Source organism: Ranitomeya variabilis, chromosome 1 (genome assembly GCF_051348905.1).
Source record: "Ranitomeya variabilis isolate aRanVar5 chromosome 1, aRanVar5.hap1, whole genome shotgun sequence".
NCBI lineage: Eukaryota > Metazoa > Chordata > Amphibia > Anura > Dendrobatidae > Ranitomeya > Ranitomeya variabilis.
Window position 1 is genome coordinate 640,109,715 of NC_135232.1, and position 24,266 is coordinate 640,133,980.

The 24,266-nt window shown below is 43.4% G+C and overlaps 1 protein-coding gene across 12 annotated transcripts in view; it reads left to right on the plus strand.

Moving 5' to 3' along the window:
* NPAS3 (neuronal PAS domain protein 3) overlaps positions 1–24,266 on the plus strand; it is a 616,056-nt gene that overhangs the window by 257,746 nt on the left and 334,044 nt on the right. For all 12 annotated transcript variants that reach the window (XM_077261116.1, XM_077261131.1, XM_077261123.1 and 9 more), the window contains one exon: positions 7,828–8,072. In XM_077261116.1, coding sequence (XP_077117231.1) covers positions 7,828–8,072 — 245 coding nt within the window. The remainder of the gene's footprint in view (positions 1–7,827; positions 8,073–24,266) is intronic.

Consider the following 24,266-nt stretch of genomic DNA (forward strand, 5'->3'; position numbering starts at 1 on the left):
GTGTGTCATCCATATGTCCATTTCTACCATCAGTGTGTCATCCGTATGTCCGTTTTTACCAGCAGTGTGTCATCCGTGTGTCCGTTTCTACCATCAGTGTGTCATCCGTATGTCCGTTTTTACCAGCAGTGTGTCATCCGTGTGTCCGTTTCTACCATCAGTGTGTCATCCTTATGTCCATTTCTACCAGCAGTGTGTCATCCGTGTGTCCATTTCTACCATCATTGTGTCATCCATATGTCTGTTTTTACCATCAGTGTGTCATCCGTGTGTCCATTTTTACCATAAGTGTCATGCATGTGTCTGTTTTTACCATCAATTTGTCATCCGTGTGTCTGTTTTTACCATCAGTGTGTCATCCTTGTGTCTGTTTTTACCATCAGTGTGTCATCCTTGTGTCTGTTTTTACCATCAGTGTGTCATCCATGTGTCTGTTTTTACCATCAGTGTGTCATCCGTGTGTCTGTTTATACCATCAGTGTGTCATCCGTGTGTCTGTTTATACCATCAGTGTGTCATCCGTGTGTCTGTTTATACCATCAGTGTGTCATCCGTGTGTCTGTTTTTACCATCAGTGTGTGATCCGTGTGTCTGGTTTTACCATCAGTGTGTCATCCGTGTGTCTGTTTTTACCATCAGTGTGTCATCCGTGTGTCTGTTTATACCATCAGTGTGTCATCCGTATGTCTGTTTATACCATCAGTGTGTCATCCGTATGTCTGTTTTTACCATCAGTGTGTCATCCTTGTGTCTGTTTTTACCATCAGTGTGTCATCCGTGTGTCTGTTTATACCATCAGTGTCATCCGTGTGTCTGTTTTTACCATCAGTGTGTCATCCGTGTGTCTGTTTTTACCATCAGTGTGTCATCCGTGTGTCTGTTTATACCATCAGTGTGTCATCCGTATGTCTGTTTATACCATCAGTGTGTCATCCGTATGTCTGTTTTTACCATCAGTGTGTCATCCTTGTGTCTGTTTTTACCATCAGTGTGTCATCCGTGTGTCTGTTTATACCATCAGTGTCATCCGTGTGTGTGTTTTTACCATCAGTGTGTCATCCGTGTGTCTGTTTATACCATCAGTGTGTCATCCGTGTGTCTGTTTTTACCATCAGTGTGTCATCCGTGTGTCTGTTTATACCATCAGTGTGTCATCCGTATGTCTGTTTATACCATCAGTGTGTCATCCGTATGTCTGTTTTTACCATCAGTGTCATCCTTGTGTCTGTTTTTACCATCAGTGTGTCATCCGTGTGTCTGTTTATACCATCAGTGTCATCCGTGTGTCTGTTTTTACCATCAGTGTGTCATCCGTGTGTCTGTTTTTACCATCAGTGTGTCATCCGTGTGTCTGTTTTTACCATCAGTGTGTCATCCGTTTGTATGTTTTTACCGTCTGTGTGTGATCCGTGTGTCTGTTTTTACCATCAGTGTGTGATCCGTGTGTCTGTTTTTACCATCAGTGTGTCTGTTTTTACCATCAGTTTGTCATCCGTGTGTCTGTTTTTACCATCAGTGTTGTATCCGTTAAAAAACAGATACAACAGGTATGTGCAACACAGGCCTCTGAATGAGACCGTATGGTGTGACAATTATATAGAAAGTGATTACAGAGGAGGACTGTGCACAATAATCTGTTTTCTGAGCACCGTATAGCAGGTTCTGTTTCTTTATAGCGACATGGATTGGCCACATGCTGGTCATGTCACTGTACTAGGAAAACCCTGCTGTGTCTCCTGTATCCATTATGGAAGTGAGCTGTGGTGAGAATCTACATTTCTGGCTCCACTCCTGTTAGGAGAGCCCAGGACGTTCTGTCTGTACACATGAGTACTCCGCAGCACAGGCCACCGCCAGTCCGTGACGCTACTTAGAAGCAGAATCTGTTTTGCTGCATGTTTTAAAATCTGATGAATGTTCACACTGCTTGCACTGTGATCATTTATCCATAAAATTTAAGGTACACATTTAGGGGTGATTTGCTTGATAGGTAGTATTCTGGATTGGATGGGTAATATTTCTGAGGTTTTCATTGTAAGGATTTCGCAGATGGCTGAATCAAACAAGAGCTATCTGTCTTTTTGACAGTTAGCACTCATCCTCATTAGTGATGAGCGAATATACTTGTTGCTTGGGTTTTCCCGAGCACGCTCTGGTGATCTCCGAGTATTTGTGACTGCTCGGAGATTTAGTTTTCATCGCGGCAGCTGAATGATTTACAGCTATTAGCCAGGCTGAGTACATGTGAGGATTCCCTAGCAACCAGCCAACCTCCACATGTACTCAGTCTGGCTAGTAGCTGTAAATCATTCAATTGCAGTGATGAAAACTAAATCTCTGAACACTAACAACTCGGAGGTCACCCGAACGTGCTCGGGAAAACCCGAGCAATGAGTACACTCACTCATCACTAATCCTCATGTTATTCTATGGGGCCGTGCACATGTCCTATTTTTTCCTTGGACTGAGTTATCCAAGGAAAAAAGTTGCAGCATTCTGGATTTGCATCCAATTATCGGATTGCACTCGGCCATTCATGTCTATGGGTTCGTGGAAAAAAATCAGATCACACTCGGGAGATATCACAGACTGCCATAATGGAGGTTTTTTTCTTTTTTACACATCCAAGAAAATCGGATCATGCTCTGATTAACATTAATCATAATCATAGATTAGCATAATCGGTCCAAATTTCTTGAATGAGAGACAACAGCATTGTCTACCAGCTCAGTGCAGCAGTGGCTACAGGTAGAAAATGAACTTATAGTTTCTCCCTATAGCTGCTGGCTTCCGGTTTTCTGGGCGCTTCGGGGAGCTGTTAGTCACCGCTCACAGTTATCACTCCCCAACACAATGATTGACAGCCTGCCTTGCAGTGTGTGTGCGCCGAATGTGTGTGCAGAGCAGGCTGTCAGTCAGTGGGTCGGAGTATGATTACAGCACACTCACTTTATAGTGATTGGTACCTGTTACAACTCCCTGAAAGTTAGCGGCTGCTGAGAGGATATAACTTAATTTTCCCCCTGAAGCCCCTACTTCAGTAAGCCGTCTCCACAAGGTTTAATCGTTAGTAACCTGCAAATTATCCCTATATCTGCTGATAAATCGCTTTTCTGGACATGACAGGTTTCCTTTAATACCTTCCTGGCATCGCTTTTCTATTATTTCTTAAGTGCGCCCACTAAAGGAGAGGTCCTGACACACATTTAATCCTTTCAGCTTTTTGCTAAACAGACAAATAGGTAAAAATCTGCAAATAAATGCAATTATCACTAGCCAGGTCTGAGCTACAAGATGGGCAGAATAGAGGTGTCACGTCCCATTACCTCACTGACACCTGACGTACCGGGCGACCCTCACTCAGGTCAGGAGCCCCCCCTCCTTCCACTGCTTCACATGTCAAATCCAATCAGCAACAACAGAGCACGGGGCGAAAGAACACAGCTGTACCGTGCTGACAGCAACACGGAGGGTCGTCAGCCAGAAACATGGAGTGTAAGCCTTTCTGTCTAGCCAATACAACATTAGTTAATATTCTCCCCCGGGCGTTTCTACCGGGTGGCAGCTAGATTTGGTTAAGATTTATGGAAAACCACAATCGGAAACTATGGTGGATACAAACATACATGTTCTCTTTGGAGAAGAAAATGTTTTAATCCCAAACAGATAATTGGAGCACTTCCACCTGTTACTGCTGGTTATGGACCACGGAGCTTCTTGTTATTCCTTGTTCTCGTGTCCCTTAAAGTCCCTGTCATAGAGTCCAAAACAAAATGGGACAAAATAGTGCAACATGCTTTCCCATCTTCTCCGGTTAAGTGATGGACAACAAAGCGGAAAACCAAAGACCTAGTTTTTCATCCCATATTTCGGATTAAAAACATGGAGAGGTGTATCTTACATCCCATTAAGTGCTGTAGACAAAAATGTATCTGATTTGTTTTTGAGATATTGGATCATATATCCAGCTTGTTTTCTGTTGGGGTGGGAATGAGTGGTAGGGAACCATTTATAAAGCTTTACATATGACTTAAAATACACAGCAACATTTTAGGGTTTTACCTTCGTCCTCTCAATTCATCCGTTTCTGTTATCCACTTTACAAATCCCAATTTTTGATACATTGTTAAATAAAGATTTCTTAGTTATTGAGGGGGGTGATCATCTATCCATGAGAGTGGAGTAGCTATGAGGACCTCTCACTCCGGAGGACCTGTCCTGCCCTATGTTATACAGAATGAGCACTGTATAAGGTTAGGTTCACACCACCAATTTCTCCACATGCAGGAAAAACAGACCGTTAATTCTCATCAGACTTTGATCAAAGTAACATCAATTTTTGTCATACGAGACAAGAGAAAAAAGAAAGTTTCTCCACTTTCTCCTTTTTGTCAGCCTATGAAAATCAGAGCGCACTTGGATGCCAACCAAGTTTTGTCAGATTGTTTTCACGGACCTTCAGACTTGCATTGCCGATTTTGATCTGATACTTTTGATCAAAATTGGACATGTCTCCGATTTTTTTCGCACACCGCCTGAAGTTAAATTTTGAAAGGTGCACAGTCCCATACAATGTTACAGTCACAAGCGTTATTCATGAAAAACACAGCAGTCATACTAGAAATTTGGTCATGGCTCATTCACAAATCAATTTTTTACGCACAAGTTCTATCCGTGTTTTTCACGGATAGCAATCGCACTGATCCAGCGATGTCTTCACTTGTAACCATGGTAAACATCGGGTTACTAAGTGCAGGGCCGCGCTTAGTAACCCGATGTTTACCCTGGTTACCAGCGTAAACGTAAAAAAAACCAAACAGTACATACTCACATTCCGGTGTCCGTCAGGTCCCTTGCCGTCTGCTTCCCGCACTGACTGTGAGTGCCGGCCGTAAAGTAAAAGCAGAGCGCAGCGGTGACGTCACTGCTGTGCTGTGCCTTACGGCCGGGACTGACACAGTCAGTGCGGGAAGCGGACGGCAAGGGACCTGACGGACACCGGAATGTGAGTATGTACTGTTTTTTTTTTTTACGTTTACGCTGGTAACCAGGGTAAACATCGGGTTACTAAGCGCGGCCCTGCGCTTAGTAACCCGATGTTTACTCTGGTTACCAGGGGACTTCGGCATAGTTGGTCGCTGGAGAGCTGTCTGTGTGACAGCTCCCCAGCGACCACACAACGACTTACCAACGATCACGGCCAGGTCGTATCGCTGGTCGTGATCGTTGGTAAATCGTTTAGTGTGAAGGTACCTTTAGGCATTGTCCAAAGGGTGCAATCCAATTAATGATGGTGTGTGTTGACATTAGATAGGAGCTGGTCATACTGTACAAAAGGCCACACTTTCGGGTTTGTCACTCATTGCACAGTTCAGAGAGAAGATGCAGATTAGATATTAAGAAAAACTTTTTGACAGTGAAGGTGATCAATGAGTGGAACAGGCTGCCACGAGAGGTGGTGAGTTCTCCTACAATGGAAGTCTTCAAACAGAGGCTGGACAGACATCTGTCTGAGATGGTTTTGTGAATCCTGAATTGAGCAGGGGGTTGGACACAAGGACCTTGGAGGTCCCTTCCAACTCTAACATTCTATCATTCTAAGTAATTTTTAGTTTAGTAAATTTTCCCGAATCCAGGCACTATTAGTAAATATTTGGCTCTCCTTAGACTCACTGACAGTTCTAGCCTTTTATAGGATTGTGTGTCAGGTGTTTTGGCTGTGAGATGGTTAATATGACTAGCACCATGGTTTCCTAAGGAGTCCCAGCAGTGGCCCCTTTGCACTTGTTCTCCCGTTAGATGCCTCGAAAGCTCAGCATGTTAGAACAAGCGTTCCCATTACAGAGGCCAGGGTAGGGAGCGACGGGTGGTGCCTCTGATCGCTAGACATCGAAACACGAGAGGTGCAGGGAGGCTTCAAAGCTACAGAACTTCGGCCTTTGATGAATTTTTGATGGGGGAGTTGGGATGCTGAGCAGCCTCTTCGTCTCCCAGGCTGGAGTAATTGATTAGCAGAAGGTGTGCTCAGGAAAATCCATAACCTGGTGCAAGTCTGACACTCTACATGTAAAGAGACAGCAACATGTGGCTTTCCGGGAAGTTAACCCTAAATCGTTGCTCTGCAAATATTCGGTTATACTCCTGATTGCCGAGACCTTATCCGCCGTGTGCATCTTTTTCTTGCAAACTTGTATCTCTATTCTGTGTAATCCATAAATAAAAAGAGTTAAAAAAGGAGTTGTTCAGAGTGTATGGATGACAAGAAGTTTTTCAACTAATGTATGTCAATGGTGTCCGAGCTTAGGAAGCTCTAGTTGGCTTCTTGGATGAATTTTAGGTGACTTTTCTTGAGATGAGTGTCTTACCGCACTGCACTTTCTCTACTATGCTCTCCTATCTAGGGACACCGAGTATAGAAGGAATACATAGTTTCTATGAATTGGGTTAATATTTTCATTAAAAAAAAAAAAATGCTGCCCGGGCTCAGAGACAACCTGATTTCTTTGCCTACAAGCGGTGATTGATAGTTCTCACTGTATAGAAACTCATCCAGGAGGAGCTGTCAATCACTCTGCATGTGGGGTTATGCAGGACTCATAACACACCTAACAGAACCACTTGAAAGGAGTTGTCCACTAGTTTGAGGTTATTGCTGGACTCAGGGTAGTGGAAAAATAAAAAGAATGACCAGTCATGTCTCCCAACAATCTCCTGACTTCTTCTTCAGCGTGACGCTTTATATGTACCGTTGCAGCAGATTGACTTCATCTGAGCCAGACGAGGGGGCTTTCTGTTGGCTAAGACTATGTCCCATCACATTTTAACCAAATGTCACATTACTGGCTTTGTTGAGGCATCCATCTGAGCTCTGAAAAATTAATGTGCATCTGCTGACTGGGCCATCGACTTTAACAAAGCAGAAGGAGTCACTTTGTGCTTTGTCTGACCACATTATCTTTTTCAGGAGGGCAGAAAATTGTGGTTGACTTCATTTTTGTGCCAACCTGATGAAGGCACACAATGCCAAAAATGAGGTCAAACAGAATCCAAAGTCTGCTTAGTTAAATTCAAAGTTTTAATCCTATTTTTCAAGACTTTAAACGGATGCCCCAATGGAGCCACTGGCGTGTGGCTAAAACATACTGTGAACGCGGTCTGAGTCTGAATGCTGATTGGCTGCAGCGGCCACCTGATGCCCTCTGCATGGTGAGGGGCATAGTGAGCACTATAAAGGTGCAACGGAGGTCCGGTAGGTGAGAAGATTTCTTTTATTTTTTTATTACTATTTTTATACCCCTCTGGACTACTGGAAAAGTCAAAGAAGTTGTCCACTACTTTCAGAGAGTTTGTTAAAGTTTATTAAACTAGGAGAGCTTCTTGTGTATTTATGACATGTATGTACCCTTGGATTTCTGGTTTGCTCTTGCTGTGCTGCAGCTCCGCAGCGGATTTGCTCAGTTACAGTGGGTATTTCTATTGAAAACAATCCCGCAGTTCCAGAAAATCAAGCATGTGTCACATTTTTTATGAACCCTAGATAAAGTCATCCGTTTTCATAAGATTTTGCTGTTTTATGCAATTTTGTATATTTCCTCCATTAAATTCTATAATAATTTTCCGCTGAACCCCAAGTTATCTCAGATACGTTATTTAGCTGAAAATATGATGTCATCTACATGAATAACTTCAGGAATCTTCTCTGTATTAATTATTTAGAGTGCATATTTCTGAAGCTTTGTAGACCATACCTATGGATGAGTTTGCATGTATAGAAAGTCATGTTCATATATTAGATGAACTCTTTACTAGATTTGTTTCTCTCCACAGTTTACAAGCCCTGAGAAAAGAGAAATCCAGGGATGCTGCCCGTTCTCGACGTGGAAAGGAAAATTTCGAGTTTTACGAGCTTGCCAAACTGCTTCCTCTCCCTGCAGCCATCACCAGTCAACTGGATAAGGCCTCCATCATTCGATTGACCATCAGCTACCTAAAGATGAGAGATTTTGCCAACCAGGGAGACCCGCCATGGAACCTACGCATGGAAGGCCCACCTCCCAACACATCTGTCAAAGGTGCTTCAATATAAAAGTGCTAGAATTTGTAACTAAAGTGGTATGAAAAAAATCATAAGACAACTTTGTAGACATTGGCACCAAAAGGGTTGTCCAGGACTATGATTGATAACATATCCTTAGGGTTGATATTCTGTATTGGAGCGGTGGGGATCGGATACTGGACACCCCCACGATCAGCATTGACTGGATGTAGCCAGAACAGCACAGCTCCACTTACTATGTCATACCTGGGTACTGCAGGTCAATTCCTATCAAAGTGATTGTGATCAGATCTGCAGTACCGAGAATGGCTACTACATAGTGTACAGAGCTGCCACCATACATTGTTTACATCCGGCCACCGCTGATACTGCTGATATGGAGGGGCCGCTTGTCGACCCCCACTGAGATATGCTAGTGATGCACTAGGTCATCGGTATCACAGTCCTGGACAACCTCCTAAAATGTTTATGTTCATGACCACCTAAAAAGCCATGAAATCACAGTCCTATGGAAAATACCACTTACACTCTTTAAATGGTTTTACTAAAACACAGATTCATAAGTTTACATCCTAAAAAAACGTGATTAAAGTGGAACTTTGATCTTGAACTAGATGAGAAATTCTGCTAAAAGTGAGGCCGAGAGGCATGTCAGTAAGGCTACGTTCACATTTGCGGTCAGCGCCGCAGCGTCGGGCGCCGCAGCGGCGCCGCATGCGTCATGCGCCCCTATATTTAACATGGGGGCGCATGGACATGCGTTGTGCTGCGTTTTGCGCCGCATGGCCGCAAGCGTTGGACGCAAGAAACGCATCAAGTTGCATTTTTTTTGCGTCCAACTTTCGGCCAAAAACGACGCATGCGGCGCAAAACGCAGCGTTTTAGCGTGCGTTTTGCCGCGTTTTTGTTTGCGTTGTGCGCTGCGGCGCCGACGCTGCGGCGCACAACGCAAATGTGAACGTAGCCTTATAGTTTTTTTCTCTTTTTCTGTTCAGCAGTTTGACTCTCATTATGTGTTATTATTTTTATGTGTTTCGTGCCAATTTTTGGTTCTTAGTTCTAATTACTACAATGTAAGTATAATTTTGAGCACGTATTCTCATAAAAATGACACGTTCAGTGCACTTTATACAAATTAGAACAAACTAGCAGAAGAGAAAAAAATATATATTTTCATTATTTGGTATAAGTCTGCCTCTTAGGCTTATCTAATACTGATGTTATAGAGCAGACCCGGGCAGAGTGTGGACTGAGGCCGTATGCGGCCCTTCAGCTGTTTCTGTCCAGCCCTCAGATGGGGAGAGCCAAAGGGCTGGAAACAGTGGTGTATCACACCATTCGGCTGTCCCTCTGCCCAGTGTCTCAATTAAAAGATAGCGATGCCTGTGAAGAAAATGGTGGAACAAGGACCCGTCGGTTCCCTCTTCCGTCATCCAGCCTGTGCAGCCTGAGTCTTAGCACAGCAGGCGCAATCTAATGATGTCTAGTCTCAGTCCACACGCTGCACAGACCGGAGAACAGCATTGAGGAGACTGGGTTAGGTGAGTAGTTCGACTTTTTTCTTTTTTTACTTCCATTATTATTCTGTATTTGTGGGAAACTGTGCCAGGGCCATCATTTTTGTATATAGGGTTGTGGGGTCCATCCATTTGTATGTGGAGGACTATGGAGGCCAACGTAAGTATAGGAAGTTGTGAGGGTATCATAATGTGAGTGTGTGTGTGTAGAGGGTGGGGCCCATTATAGTGTGTGTTGGGAAGATGTGGGGGAATCTTTTGTGAGGAACCGTGGTAACATTATACTATGTGGGAGTTGTATGGGCCTCATATCGTACGTGGAACCTCATGCTTGTAGAGGGGTCTGTAAGGGCATCGTACTTGTGTAAGGTGCTGTGGGGACATATTACTTTGTGTTGGGAGTCTCTGGGGTCATCACCACCTTTTGTGAGGAACTGTGGTAACCTCATACTATATGGGGGCTGTAGGGGCTTCTTACTGTGTGGGGACATCATGCTTGTATCGGGGTCTGTAAGGGCATCATACTTGTGTGAGGTGCTGTGGGGACATCATACTGTGTGTTGAGTACTATTGGGGCATCATACTGTGTTGGGTACTATAGGGGCATCATACTGTGTGTTGGGTACTATAGGGGCATCATACTGTGTGTTGGGTACTATAGGGGCATCATACTGTGTGTTGGGTACTATAGGGGCATCATACTGTGTGTTGAATACTATAGTGGCATCATACTGTGTGTTGGGTACTATAGGGGCATCATACTGTGTGTTGGATACTATAGGGGCATATTATGTGTGTGATACTATAGGGGCATCATACTGTGTGTTGGGTACTATAGGGGCATCATACTGTGTGTTGGGTACTATAGGGGCATCATACTGTGTGTTGGATACTATAGGGGCATATTATGTGTGTGATACTATAGGGGCATCATACTGTGTGTTGAATACTATAGCGGCATCATATTGTGTGTATTGATACTATAGGTGCATCGTACTGTGTGTTGGGTACTATAGGGGCATCAAACTGTTTGCGGGGAGTGGTTGATCAAGGAATAAGGGATTAATAACAGGAGCAGTACGATTCTAAACTTTACAAAAATCAGTACCTTGTATGGCTTTGATTAGCTGTTTTAGGTAAGAATGCATGTTACAATCAGTCTTATTTTAACATGGTATAGCAGTAGCATCGAACTATCATACTTAATTCTACTGAATAGTAAGTAATAAAATTGATATAAAATAAGAATATGATCAGAATTACGTTTGGGATGTTGGCTTGGCCCCCGCAGCAGTTTGGTGTCTCGCATTGGAGAGTTAATTGCTTCCCCTCATGTTATAGAGGATATCACAGGGGTACAATGCATATTGCCATGTTCCTATATCTTGGCCATGACCCATTACTTTCCTTTGAACTCTCCTGAATGGGCAGATTGCAGAAAGCATCATACACTTCTGTGTGATTGTAAGTGTTGGGATCTTTTCCCAAGAACTTTTCTTCATACTTCGGGCCGTAATCTCAGAAGTGTTCAGAGTCTGGAAGGCTGCCGTCACAGCTCCAGTGTCTTTCCTTTCTTCGCTCCATACTAGCTGACATTAAACGGTTCTTTGCTGTCGGGGGTATGCACAATAAAAATGCATAGAGCTGTCAGCAATCATTCATTTAATCAGGCTGTGCAATGAGGTAAACAAAGATGGCAGATTAATGAGTCCGCCGTGCTTATTGACTGACAGCGCTGCAAACATAAGCTGTCTGCTTTAACCCCTACGTAGCCAGTTCACAATTTATGTCATATAGGATCCCACAGTTCTTTGCAGTTTTTCCCCATACCAAATGCAAGTACGGTACTATTTAGATATTCAATGCTACATTCACGAATTAGATGCTGTTTAGCTCTACTGTAATATTTTGTAATAATTTTACTAATAAGTGATCTTAAAGTGCAAGAAGTTACAGTATTTCTCTAGTTGTAGCTTATAACATCCTCCTAAAATATAAAAACCTAATTTAAAGAGATCTTTTTGAGTTTTTACCACCCCAAAACAGCACCATTCTTGTCTTTGTACATGGCCATGTCTGGTATTGCAGCTTAGACCAGTGATACAAGTATTTTATGGAAGGTCTTGGTGCATGGGGGATTACAGACCTGTCTGTTACACAGGTGTAGTTAATAGATAATGGAAACAGGTCCATCACCTTCAACTTAAATTCATAAAGTGTATATTCAGAGGCAGGCAGGAGCCTATTACAGGTGAAAAATATGGCAACCAGAAAATCTGTGGATGAATCACCAGCAATCCAGCACCCATAAGATGACCAGAACGGGTAATATTTCATCTTTCAGGAAAAACGTCCAGACCCCTCTAAAATGCCTTTACCAAATCAACCCCATGACATTGATGTGACAGTTCCATAGTCTCACTGCTCTTACAGTAAATAATCCCGGGCTAGGATGATTGAACCTTTTTTCTCTAGATGTAGAGGATGACCAGTTTTCATGGTTACAGGAAAGGTTACTAAAAGAAGAAATAAATGAATAGATAAGAGCTCTGCAGTGTCCATTCATGTGTGTGTACATGGTAATTGGGTTTCCCCTAATAATTAGGATAGGAGCCTGGCAGTGACTCACTCTCCCCTCCCTATAGAATATACATGTTTGACCAAGCGTGCATGTGTATGAGGTCTGGGGTAAGGAGACATAGCTGTTGGCCAAATGCTCGTACGGCTGGCACCTATCTAAAGTCTATGGGCTTCTCTGGGTGGCGATACATGTTAGTCAAAAGTTGATAAAATGTTAACGACCAATGTCACATAATCCATCGAGGATTTAGGAACTGGTAAAGAAGAGGAAAAGTACTCATAGGGTAAAACTGTCAGTAAAAGGGTGAGAGAGACCAGTGTGAGGAGACGCTACTTCCCCCATGGTGTTACGCTCACCTTTAGGTGTTTTCTTCAAGCTTTGGAATAGCTGCTACTGCTGGCTCTCAGCTCTGGGTGCCCACAGGTAGTCACTGTCTAATGGAGTCAGTGGTCATCAGCCAAGGATCAATAACCATGCAGTGATTTTCTATCTATTGAAAAGCTTCATCAATTTGTTTTGGTGGTTGGATCAACCACTTTTGCCAGAATAGTTAAAATATCTCAACCAATGGATGGCGGGCTATCGTTTTCTAGAAAGAAGTCATCCGATAGTTGCCAGTCTTCTAGTATAACAGTCAACATAGACTCATATGAATCGTTTTCTGGGGGACTGTTCATTCCCCAGCTGTCTGACCATCCGCCTACTTCTGTGTAATGCTTTGGCTCATATCTTTGGTTTTGCTGTACTTTCTTGTACTAGGACTTGGACTAGGGTCCGCCTTTTTGTTCTAGACATTTCATCTATACCTTTTTGTTCTAGACATTTCATCTATATTGCTTTCGATGGACAGGTTTCTAACCAATTAGTCCCTGGTCTTGCTCTGCCCTTATCTTCATTGAGATCGGCTGACACAGGGTGAGATCTTAATACTAGAGGCCATCCCGATTGGGTACACCTTGTTGGAGAGGGATGGCTTTCATGCTTTTTTTTTTTTTTTTATCAAGATAGTGTTAAGTAAAGCCCCCGTCACACTAAGCGAGGTCGCTAGCGAGATCGCTGCTGAGTCACAAGTTTTGTGACGCAACAGCGACCTCAGTAGCGATCTCGCTATGTGTGACACGTAGCAGCGACCAGGCCCCTGCTGTGAGATCGCTGGTCGTGTCAGAATGGCCTGGACCTTTTTTGATCGTTGAGGTCCCGCTGGGTAGCACACATCGCTGTGTTTGACACCTTACCAACGACCTCGTTGACGACTCAGACACTGAATCGTCATAATAGCTCCCATGTGACATCGTTGTACAGGTCGCTGGTGAGATGTCAAACAGTGAGATCGCAGCTGCGATCGTTGGAAGATCTCACTGTTTGACATCTCACCAGCGACCACATAGCGACGCAGCAACGATCCCTGACAGGTCGTATCATTGTCGGGATCGCTTTAGCGTCGCTAAGTGAGACGGGGCCTTAAGTGCCCTCTGGTTTTTTCATTTACTATTTATTTTTTTACTTAGCATAGGGTAAACCGAAAAAAAATAAACTAGAGTACAAGTTGGTATGTATGCAACGCATAGGAGCATGTTCACACTGGCGATCAAACAGACAAAACCCAAAACAGAAATAAAAGAAACTAATATAGAAATAGATTGTATAAATAACATTGTTTAGTAAGCACCGTATTTGATTTAAAAAAAAAAGTGTGAAAGGAATCCTACCAACATCAAGGTGTACCCAAATTTAGGATGGTCCTAACCTCTAAAATGAAAACCTTACCTTGCGTCGTAGTGAAATCCTGTGTGAATAAAGGCTGAACAGGACTGGGTCCCAAACATAAACACAGCTAGTGGAGAGGATACTGAGAAAAATGAACTGGAGAACAAGTTGGTATGCATGCAAAATAGAAACATGTTCACATTGGCCATCAAACAGACAAAACCCAAGACAAACAAAATAAACAAACATTTTGCTGTAAGTAAACAAGTAAAAGCAATAGTGCACATAAATAACATTTGGTACTTCGTAAAACACAGGGTTTTTTTATAAAAAAAAAAAAAAGAGAAAAACCATCCCACCAGTGTCAAGGTGTAACCATATTTGGGATGGTCCTAACCTCTAGTATTGAAACCTTACCCTGTGTCATAATATAGGGTATATGCTCATTTTGTGTTTTCTCTTGGCTTGTTTCTGTATAAAGTGCAGGGTCACTTGTAGGTCCAGTACTCCCCTTTCATCAGCTTCTTTTTTACAATTAGTTGATGACAATTTTTCAGATCCACATGTCGGTGTCGGCCACATTCCAGGACAGTGGAGAGAATGCTTTTGAGGAGGACATACCCATCCATCTCTTAGTCCTGATACAAACTCCTGAGAAGTAATAATATTCATCAGAATATATAATCAGAATGGAGCATGAACGTGAGAAATGTGTGAAGGATTCAGCCCAGTACAATATCTTTATGCATTTGTTTCACAGCCCTAGGCGAATCATTTCTTTTTGTTTCAGGGGTTAACTGGAACAGGCAAAATTTGGCATCATATCTCACCCAACAAAGACTGTTGCTGTTCGTTATCTCCCTGTTTCTTTTATTTATTTTTTTGCTTTCTAATCGTAGAGCAATTTCCACAGCTGTGGGCAAGAGACATTGCATTCCCGGGCCGGGCTGTAAGAAAAATTGAATGACAGCGAGCAAAACAGCAGTAATTATAAAACTAATTACTAAACGCTCATGATGCCCGCAGGCTTGTGCATAACTAAAATTAGAAAAAGAAATTGCTTTTGGCTGAGGAGGAGGAGGAGAGCTGTTTTGGTCGCTGCTCCCATAACGCATCCGTTTTCAAATCAGGGCGGTGTGTTTAGCAGCATGGGTTCAAATCCCTCCATAATGACAAATAATATTTCTCATGCAGAATTGCAGAATGTGAGAGCAGATAAGGACCGTACCTTACAGTTTGCCATGTTCTGCCCCTTTCCCTTCCTGCTTTAAAAACCATTTTGGATATAAGGCTTTGGAGCTTGCACATGTCTATCTTTCTCAGGTCCCTGCCTGGCTGTCATGCCGCTTCTTGCTGTTCGCTGTCTAACTTTTTTCTTCCATTCCTCCTATGTAAAATTAGCATACATCTCTGGACGCTGACACTAATGCCATGACGCGCGTGCCATACAAACCTGACGACTGACGCTCGATGTACACATGCATTACAATGGCAGAATTGTAGCCTTATGGTAAACTGCTTACATTAGGGAATGCTCGGTCATATAATAATAATAATCTTTATTTTTATATAGCGCTAACATATTCCGCAGCTCTTTACAGTTAGCACACATTATCATCGCTGTCCCCAATGGGGCTCACAATCTAAATTCCCTATCAGTATGGCTTTGGAATGTGGGAGGAAACCGGAGAACCTGGAGGAAACCCACACAAACACGGAGAGAACATACAAACTCTTTGCAGATGTTGTCCTTGGTGGGATTTGAACCCAGGACCCCAGGGGTACAAGGCTGCAGTGCTAACCACTGAGCCACCGTGCTGCCCATTTACCATGTTCATGCTATTAATTGCATGACATTAATCAGCAGGGAAATAAAATGACATATGAATGCACAGTATTGGCCATGTATGCTGTTTCGATATATCTGGAATTATTGCCATTAATATGTATGGTATGTAAAAAAAACCATGGATCCTGCATTTTTAATGAGTGTTTCACCAATATGCTTAGGGGAAATGCTTTCCCTTTAAAGCTTACCTCCAGTTTTACATCAAGATTTGTGACAGTAGGTGAGCAATTATGAGTACATATACCTGGTGCCCAATTTTTGGGGTACTTTGATTATTCCCATGCCCCTTTTTCTATTATCTGAATGGGGCACAGCACTTCTCTGTGCATAGGCAGTCTAAGGGCTGTCCCACACGTCCAGATAATTCCGGTACCGGAAAAAATCGGTACCGGAGTTATCCGTGCCCTCATGTAGGCCATACGTGCGGCACACGTGTGCCGAGTGGGTACCACACGGAGCGTGCAGGAGACAGCGCTAAAGTTTAGCGCTGTCCCCTGCATCGTGCTGATGCCGCGATTCATATCTTCTGTGCAGCAGCGTTTGCTGCATAGAAGATATGAATAATAGTGTTTAAAAGAAAGATCTATCTGTCCGCCGGCCCCCTACCCCCTGTGCGCCCCCCCGCTGTTCTGAAAATACTCACCCGCCTCCCTCGCAGTGTCCTGTCCTGGCCGCGCCTTCTACTGTATGCGGTCACGTGGGGCCGCTCATTTACAGTCATGAATAGGCGGCTCCACCCCTATGGGAGGTGGAGCCGCATATTCATGACTGTAATCGGCGGCCCCATGTGACCGCATACAGTAGAAGATGCAGCAGCCAGGACAGGAAGCAGCGTCAGCCAACGAGGGAAGCGGGTGAGTATTTTCAGAACAGCGGGGGGGGGGGGGGCGCACAGGGGGTGGGGGGGCGGCGGACAGATGGATCTTTATTTTAAACACTATTATTCATATCTTCTATGCAGCAAACGCTGCTGCACAGAAGATATGAATGGCGGCTTCAGCACCATGTGGGGGGGACAGCGCTTACTGTAGCGCTGTCTCCTGCACGGCACACGGACTGCACACGGACAGCATCCGTGTGCGGTCCGTGTTTTACACGGACCCATTGACTTTAATGGGTCCGTGTAATACGTGCGCTCCCACGAACACTTGACATGTCTCCGTGTTTGGCACACGGAGACACGGTCCGCAAAAAATCAATGACATCTGCACAGATGCATTGATTTTAATGGGTCTACGTGTGTCAGTGTCTCCGGTACGTGAGGAAACTGTCACCTCACGTACTGGAGCCACTGACGTGTGAAACCGGCCTAAGACATTGCTAATCCTAGAGCACCTTGGAACAATACATTACAAGTTATTGACACTAGATTCTGTGATGGACGTTGACCCAGAGAACTAGCCTGATTGACGTATGTGGAGTTGGGAAGGAATTTTCCCCCTTAGGCCGGGGTCACACTTGCGAGTGTGATGCGAAAAACTCGCCTCAATACCCGTCACTGCCGCCGGCACTCGGGACCTGCATGTATTTCTATGCAGCTGAAGGCTTTGTTCCCGAGAGCTGGCGGCAGTGCCAGGTATTGAGGCGAGTTTCTCACATCACACTCGTAAGTGTGACCCCGGCCTTAGGCTTTATGCCCATGATCAGTTTGTGACGCTGCATCAAAAACTCAGCTCTTTAGCATCTGTGCACACATTAAGTATTTGGGGCAGAAATTTCTGCATCTTTTGGCAGGAAAAACACAGTGGGATTAATAGAAATCTCCTGCCCTCTGTGCTTCTTTTTTTATTCGGTGTACACTGACCTGGGGTGCGTGTTCCAAATCCGCAAAATGTCATTCTCTCTTGCCGGTACGTTGAGTTTTCTGTGCAGATTTCCCCATAGACTTGCATTAGATGCAGGTAAAAATGCACATGCGCTTATAGTGTGTTTCTGCAGCAGAAGGGCATCAAAAACTTGTATAATCTACACATGACTGTATCATATCAGTGTTAGGGGCGATCTTACTACAATGTACAAATATAGGAGAGGATAGTGCGGAGATCTGTATAATGATTAGTGATGAGCGAGTATACTCGTTATGCGAGATTTCTCGAGCATGCTCGGGGGTCCAGCAAAGCAACGAGCACTCGCTCATCACTAGTAATGATCTTTTTACTCGTAGACCTGAGACGGGGACAAGGGGGCATCCTCTATGTCTGGAGGAAAGAAGGTTTAAGCATAATAACAGGCGCGGATTCTTCACTGTAAGAGCAGCGAGACTATGGAACTCACATATGTGGTAATGATCGCTTAATTCACCACTTAAATTCAAGGAGGACTAGACGCCTTTCTAGAAATATATAATATTTCAGATTATGGGCACTAGATCCTGTGATGGGACACTGATCCAGAGAACTATTCTGATCACCATGTGTGGCATCGGGAAGGAGTTTATCCCCTAGTATGGAGCTATTAGTGGTGTTTTTTGCCTTCCTTTGGATCAACATGTTAGGCTATAAGTTGAGCTCGATGGACTTGTATGACACTAGACTGGCTGGCCACATGTGTCTTATAGCTGATGATTTGGACCATTGTGAAAAGAGACTTGTGACTGTATTCAGGCCAGTGCTGGCTCGGGTGGGCAGTTTTTCTATTAAAAATCCATGTTGTAGCATGAGCAGCAGAAAAGTCTGTTGTGTGCACAGAGCTATAAACCAAGGACGACTAGCAATGATAGCGATTGCTGTGTAGCCTCCAGTGACTGGCAGAGCAGATTATTTGCTAGGAACAGATCCTTTCACTTATAAACCTTCTATTTGTTTCCTCCATTCTTTCTATTCTATTTTATCCGGTGTTTCTGCAATCCTCCTCCACGTCGCACTGTACTCTGCGGAGGCTTAGAGATCAGCCTCGGGTCGTTCTGCGGTCTCCTGGTGTTTCTTCACATTTCTCTTCCCTTTAATTAATCTGTTCCTACAGCTTTATAACAACTTATTACAAATATCTGTGCATTAGATTTGAGCTCTGTTCCTGCGGTATTAAAGTGACAGTACCGCTCCACAGATGATGGTAGGTTGTAATCTGTTCTCCTGATTAGTACACACGCATCTTGGCTACTAATCTGGATGCTCTCCAGCTCTTGTTCTGTTGTATTTGCCCTCTGTGGATACAGATCTGCTGTGCACATAATATACAACCCCCACAACCCCAACTACAAAAAAAGCGTAAAATGTAAAGAAAACAAGAATGCAATGATTTGGGAATCTCTTATCGCCATATTTTATTCACAGCTGAACACAGAACAGATCAGAAGCTGAAAGACATTTTTCCATTTTATTTGAAAAAAACCACTCATTTAGAAATTATGCATGTTTTAATGTGAAGGAAAGGCTGCTCCAGCACCCATAGTTCTGGCAGAATTCAGATGAAGAACCGATGACTTAAAAAGAGTGGATAGCAAGTTATCAAGAATGAGCATTGGGACATACTAGATTGATATGTGGACAGAAAGCTATTTTAACCTCTTGTGGAGTGTGGGAGCAATCTTTTCTACACATTTTGTATGAAAAGTCAAGTATGCTTTAAGACACAATCAGTAGTCATTTTAATATGCAAAAAATTTGCCCCCAAGTGTAGCATAGTGTATTTCTGCTTATATATGCGTTTGTACAACTTCTAAATCTATGTGTCCAATTGTTGTATCATCATGATGGACGGCGAGCACATACAAAGTGTCCATATCGTACTTTACATTTTTTGATGCCATTTAGGACTTTTAGTGTTTTTCAGCAAAGATGTTGAGGCCAGCCATGCAGGCTCTTCTGCAGAAAAAATGTAGCATCACACACAGATTTTGGCTCATATTCTGCACCCAAATCGGTTCAGCAGTAGAAAACACGATTTCAAAGATCAGCTATGCAAGAAAGTCAGGTATTAGCAATTGGGATAAAAATGAACTTTTATTAGTAAATTATTTTTAAAAAATCAGGATAAATGGTCTGCGCAACCCAAAGTGCACTTTGGGTTGCTCAGCCTGTTTATCCGGATTTTAAAAAAATTAATTTACTAATAAAAGTTAATTTTTATCCCAATTGCTATCACACTTATAATTTTCTGTTGAAACACCACATTCTGCTACCTACAAAGTCCGGGATTAGCCCCACTGATTGACTGTGGGGCTAGTCCTTGTCATTCACAGCAAATCTGCGGCAGAAATCGGAATGTTATTCTCGCATTTCTGTCCTGGGAATACACAATGCTTGATCATAACCCAACATGACGGCTATAGAAATTAATGACTGCCCATTTGGAAATATGGAAAGAGTTTTCTTGGTAAAAATGTCCATTCCTTTGAGACAAGCAAAATATTGTCTTCTGATGGGTTTACACGGCATGGTCCACAATCCCACCCTCAGAGAATGATCCATAATGTGATCATACCGCACACAAACACATCCGGTAATCGGCAGCACATCATCTGTTTACACGGGCAGCTGATCATGTTTACACATTCAACTCATCATCTGTTTACACGGGCAGCTCATTATCTGTTTACACAGGCAGCTAATCATCTGTTTACACGAGCAGCTCATCATCTGTTTACACAGGCAGCTAATCATCTGTTTACACGGGCAGCTCATCATCTGTTTACACGGGCATGCTCATCTGTTTACACGGGCAGCTCATCATCTGTTTACACTGGGCAGCTCATTATCTGTTTAAACGGGCAGCTCATCTGTTTACACGGGTAGCTAATCATCTGTTTACACGGGCATGCTCATCATCTGTTTACACGGGCAGCTAATCATCTGTTTACATGGGCAGCTAATCATCTGTTTACACGGGCATGTTCATCTGTTTACACGGGCAGCTAATCATTTGTTTACACGGGCAGCTCATCATTTGTTTACACGGGCAGCTCATCATCTGTTTACACAGGCAGCTCATCATCTGTTTACACTGCCGATAATGATTTGTTTTAAGCATTTTGCTCGTATGTTGGATGATTGCCTGCCTGGGTAGAAGGGCAGATGGTCGTGAACGAGTATTACCAGGATCACTTGTGCCCTGGCCTTTCAAAATTGAGTTTTAGTCTCCACAGCCAATGACCATTCACATTTTTAAGTCTTAACCCCTTAGTGACGGAGCCAAATTTTTGAAATCTGACCAGTGTCACTTTATGTGGTAATAACTCTGCAACGCTTTAACAAATCCCAGTGATTTTGAGACTGTTTTTTCATGACACATTATACTTTATGATGATGGTAAATCTAGGTCAATATGTTTTGTGTTTATTTATAAAAAGTATCAAACATTTTAGTAAAATGTTAAAAAATTCGCACTTTTCTAAATTTGAATGATTATCTCTTTAATCCAGATGGTCATACCACAGCAAACCATTAATAAATAACATTTCCCACGTGTCGGCTTTATATCAGCACCATTTGTAAAATGTTATTTTGTTTTGTTTGTATTTTATGAGGTTTAAAAATGTAGCATCAATTTTTCAGATTTTCAAGGAAATTTACACAATTTCTTTTTTAAAGGACTTATCCATGTTTGAAGTGACTTTAGGGATCTCATTTTTTGGGAAACCCCCAAACGTGATACCATTTTAAAAACAGCACCCCTAGACATATTGAAAACTGCTGTCAGGTAGTTTATTAACCATTCAGGTGCTTTACAGGAATTAATGCAGAGTGGTATGACAGAAATGAAAATGTGTATTTTTACCACCTAAATGCCTCTAACTTCTGAACAGATTACTACAGCCGTCAGACTCTAAGGCCGCTATTTGGTTGTGAATTGCCATAACAAACATCAGGACCACACAATCATGATCTGAGGGCACCGATTGGGATAAAGAGGAAGCCCCCACACTCTGTTAACCATTTATAATGATGTAGTCACTATTGACAGCAGCATCTAAGGGGTTAAACAGATTTGGACGGTGCAAACACTGATCGTGGCTGATACAGCAAGTTGTCAGCTATAGAATACAGCCGACAGATGCAGGATTGTCACCTGTATGGGGAGGCTAGTCTCTTATATCTCAGGTCAGTTAAAAGACGTATTGGCTGTCATTAAGGGGTTAAAATACACTGAAAAATTCTAATGTGAATTTTTCGTTTATGCGCCTTCATAATTATCAAAAAGCCATGACCGACAGACTGATCACCTGAGCAAAATTGTGAAGGACGGTAATTATGTGGAAACATGACCCTCGCCAGCAGAACTAGGTGCTTAGTCTCTGGAGCCTGGAGCGATTGAAATTCTTGACCTGTTTAATTGAAATATTAACAAATCAATGTTTTTATTCCATGAAGGGCTATTGTATTGGCTTATAATGCGCCTGTAGTAAACATCTGTAATCGCCTTTTCATTTCCATCATGATGATTTTAATGAGTGTTTCTCCATTTTTCCAAGTAGAATCCCAGAAATAAAATATCATGAACACTGCTGAAGAACACACTGGTAACCTGCACCAGTATCTAAACTTTATCACAGCCCTTTGACATTTTTTGTAACTTTTAGGATTAATTAACTCTGAAATTAGAGCACACTTGTGACTTGTCATCCATTCCAAAAAGCTGATTTGGGGGCGCACCTAGGGGTGGGGTTGAAGTGTCTTGAATTTTACGTTGTTAATATTAGCCTTAAATTAGTTCTTTGCTGTGTACTTTTAAAGCTCGAAGATGACAAATAGTGACAGATTGCCCTGATTTATTTCTCCATTGTTATTACCTACTATATAATTGTCTAAGGGTCACTTCCGTCTGTCTGTCTGTCCTTCTGTCTGTCTGTCACGGATATTCATTGGTCGCGGCCTCTGTCTGTCATGGAATCCAAGTCGCTGATTGTTCATAGCAAAACGCCCACTACCAATCAGCGACGCGCACAGTCCGGAAGAAAATGGCCACTCCTTACTCCCCGCACTCAGTGCCCGGCGCCCGCACACTCCCCTCCGGTCACCGCTCACACAGGGCTAATGCCGGCGGTAACGGACCGCGTTATGCCGCGGGTAACGCACTCCGTAACCGCTGCTATTAACCCTGTGTGTCCCCAATTTTTTACTATTGAGGCTGCCTATGCGGCATCAATAGTAAAAAACTTTAATGTTAAAAATAATTTAAAAAAAACAAAAAACCTGCTATACTCACACTCCGTAGTCCGCCGAACGGCTCTCGTCGGCCGCCATCTTCCGTTCCCGGCGATGGCGGCCCACGCGAGCGGCTCGGCGGAGCTTCAGTGGATCCCAAGCGTCGGTAACCGCTTCCTGGATCCAGGCGCCAACGGAAGGTGAGTATATAGCTATTTTTTATTTTAATTCTTTTTTTAACAGGGATATCATGTCCACATTGCTATATACGTGAGCTGCGCAATATACAACGTGGACTGCGCAATATACAACGTGGGCTGCGCAATATACTACGTGGCCTGCGCAATATACTACGTGGGCTGCGCAATATACAACGTGGGCTGCGCAATATACAACGTGGGCTGTGCAATATACAACGTGGGCTGCGCAATATACAACGTGGGCTGCGCAATATACAACGTGGGCTGCGCAATATACAACGTGGGCTGCGCAATATACAACGTGGGCTGCGCAATATACTACGTGGGCTGTGCAATATACTACGTGGCCTGCGCAATATACTACGTGGCCTGCGCAATATACAACGTGGGCTGCGCAATGTACAACGTGGGCTGCGCAATGTACAACGTGGGCTGCGCAATGTACAACGTGGGCTGCGCAATATACAATGTGGGCTGCGCAATATACAATGTGGGCTGTGCAATATACAAAGTGGGCTGCGCAATATACAACGTGGGCTGCGCAATATACAACGTGGGCTGCGCAATATACAACGTGGCTGCGCAATGTACTGCGTGGGCTGTGCTATATACAACGTGGGCTGCGCAATATACTACGTGGGCTGCGCAATGTACTACGTGGGCTGCACAATGTGCTACGTGGGCTGCGCAATATACAACGTGGGCTGCGCAATATACTACGTAGGCTGCGCAATGTACTACGTGGGCTGCACAATGTACCGCGTTGGCTGCGCAATGTACCGCGTTGGCTGCGCAATGTACTGCGTTGGCTGCGCAATGTACTGCGTGGGCTGCGCAATGTACTGCATGGGCTGCGCAATGTACTGCGTGGGCTGCGCAATGTACTACGTGGGCTGTGCTATACACTACGCATACATATTCTAGAATACCTGATGCGTTAGAATCGGGCCACCATCTAGTTACTACATATTCCTGAACCCTGCACATAATCAGTGGTAATGTCTATGATCATCCAAAATCAGAATTTTTGATCCTAAGTCAGAGCCTTATACCACATCTCTAGAACAATGTTTCTGAAAGAAATGCTCCCATCAAAGTTTTTATCCTCTTAACTCTTTCACCCCGAATACTGTTTTCATCTTCATGACCAGGCCAAATGTTGCAATTCCGACCAGTGTCACTTTATGTGGTAGCAAGTCTGGAACACTTCAACGTATGATTCTGAGATTGTTTTTCGGGACACATTGTCCTTTATGTTAGTGGTAAATTTAAGT